The following is a 1,852-nucleotide window of genomic DNA, read 5'->3' as shown; positions in this document are numbered from 1 at the left end:
TCTGAACTGAGGTCACAGAAAATAAGCAGTCTCAGAGCCCAATATGAAAAATCCACCCGGATCCTGACCCATTCATTCACTGCCCAACAACGTGCTAATGAATGTTCCCTCAGAGTCACTTGGATTTTGGGGCAACACAAAAAGCCATTTACTGATGGAGGGGTTGTCAAGGAGTGCATGAGTGCAGTAGCAGAAACCTTATTTGAGGGGAAACAGAAAGAAGAGCTTTGTGACAAAATAAAACAAATACCCATGTCAGCATCATCAGCCACAAAGAAAAGTGAAATGTTAACCCAGGATGTGCTAGCCCAGCTGGATGAAGCCATTCATAAGGTACCATGTGTAGGCTTAGCTGTGGATGAGTCCACTGATGTGTCTGACAATGCTCAGCTGTTAATTTATGTTAGGTTCTTCAACCAAGACAAAAAAGAGTTCTGTGAAGACGTGTTAGGTGTAACTCCCCTTAAGACCAGTACAAGAGGAGAGGACATCTACCTGGCCATTATAGAGCCAAAACAAGTGGTTTCAATCACCACAGATGGAGCCCCTGCCATGATAGGGAGAGAGAAAGGAGCTGTGGCAAGAATGAAAGAGGATAATCCTGAGCTCATCTCTTATCACTGCATCATACATCAATCTGTCCTGTGCTCCAACCTGTCTGATGAGCATGCTGAAGTAATGAATACTATGATGAAGATGATCAATTTTCTCAGGGCATCCTCTTCCTATCAGCATCGCATGCTCAGGGAATTCCTTAGAGAAGTTGATGCAAACGCTGATGATCTGTTGCTGCACAACAACGTGAGATGGCTTAGCAAGGGCAAGGTGTTAGAGCGCTTTTGGTCCATCAGAAGGGAAGTAGCAGCTTTCTTGGAAGAGCTGCCAAGTCAGAAGGCAAAAGAGTTTTCTCTCTTTTTAAAAGATGAGAAAAGGATGGATAACGTGGCCTTTTTAGTTGACATCACTTCACACCTCAATGAGCTTAATTTGAAGCTACAGGGCAAGGACAATACAATTTGTGAACTGATGACAGCTGTCCGCTCCTTCCAGAGGAAACTTGAGGTGTTCAAGGTAGACCTGCAGGGAGACTGTGCACACTTCCCAGCAGTGCAGGAACAGGTTCAGGGACAGAGAGATGTGTCTTCTTTTGGTGACTTTGTCGATAAGCTGATTGTAAACTTCCGCAAACGTTTTGACAGCTTCCACTTTGGACATCAGCTCACCTTGTTCATTCAGAACCCATTTCTTATCACTGATGTCAATGGTTTCTCAAAGGAGGTCACACAGCACTTCAAGTGGGCAAATGCTGGGCCTCTCCAGATGCAACTGATTGATCTTCAAGCAGATGTGGCGCTGAAAGAGCAGTTTGGAATAACTGACCCCACCACTTTCTGGCTCCAAATGGTCCCTGAGACAGCTTTCCCAGGTCTGAGGAAAGTAGCCCTGTACACATTGACCATGTTTGGCTCCACATACAGCTGCGAGGCAGCATTCTCTGCAATGAACATAATTAAAAGTAAATACCGTTCCAGGCTCACCAATGAGCACCTGCACATGTGCATGCGAATGGCCCTGACATCCTTCCAGCCCAGATTTAAACTCCTGGCAGGACAAGCTAGAGCTCAGTTCTCTCACTGAACAACAGAACGTGGGGGAGTGGGATAAAAGAGGGAAAGAAAGAGAAGCTAAAACTGTTCAATTGTAATGGTGTTAAATACATTTTTTTTTTAAATTGGTTGAAACTGTTAATACATTCACAAAGAAAAAGGGGACACTCAAGTTGCTGCTATATTTTATTTTATTTTTCAAAAACAAATTATATATTTTATCTTTATTTTAAGATTATTATTAT

At 43.3% G+C, this 1,852-nt stretch overlaps 1 protein-coding gene across 1 annotated transcript; it reads left to right on the top strand.

Moving 5' to 3' along the window:
* Window positions 1-285: 285 nt before the first annotated feature.
* On the top strand, window positions 286-1,638 carry LOC307256061 (SCAN domain-containing protein 3-like; the record flags this gene model as incomplete). The annotated part of the gene is made up of 1 exon (XM_080034927.1): window positions 286-1,638. The coding sequence occupies one exon, from the start codon at window positions 286-288 to the stop codon at window positions 1,636-1,638; it is 1,353 nt and encodes a 450-aa protein (XP_079891053.1).
* Window positions 1,639-1,852: the final 214 nt, after the last annotated feature.

This window comes from Ammodytes marinus, assembly GCF_949987685.1.
Source record: "Ammodytes marinus genome assembly, chromosome: 9".
NCBI lineage: Eukaryota > Metazoa > Chordata > Actinopteri > Uranoscopiformes > Ammodytidae > Ammodytes > Ammodytes marinus.
The sequence above is the reverse complement of the archived record's forward strand: the minus strand, read 5'-3'. Positions and strand labels throughout refer to the sequence as shown.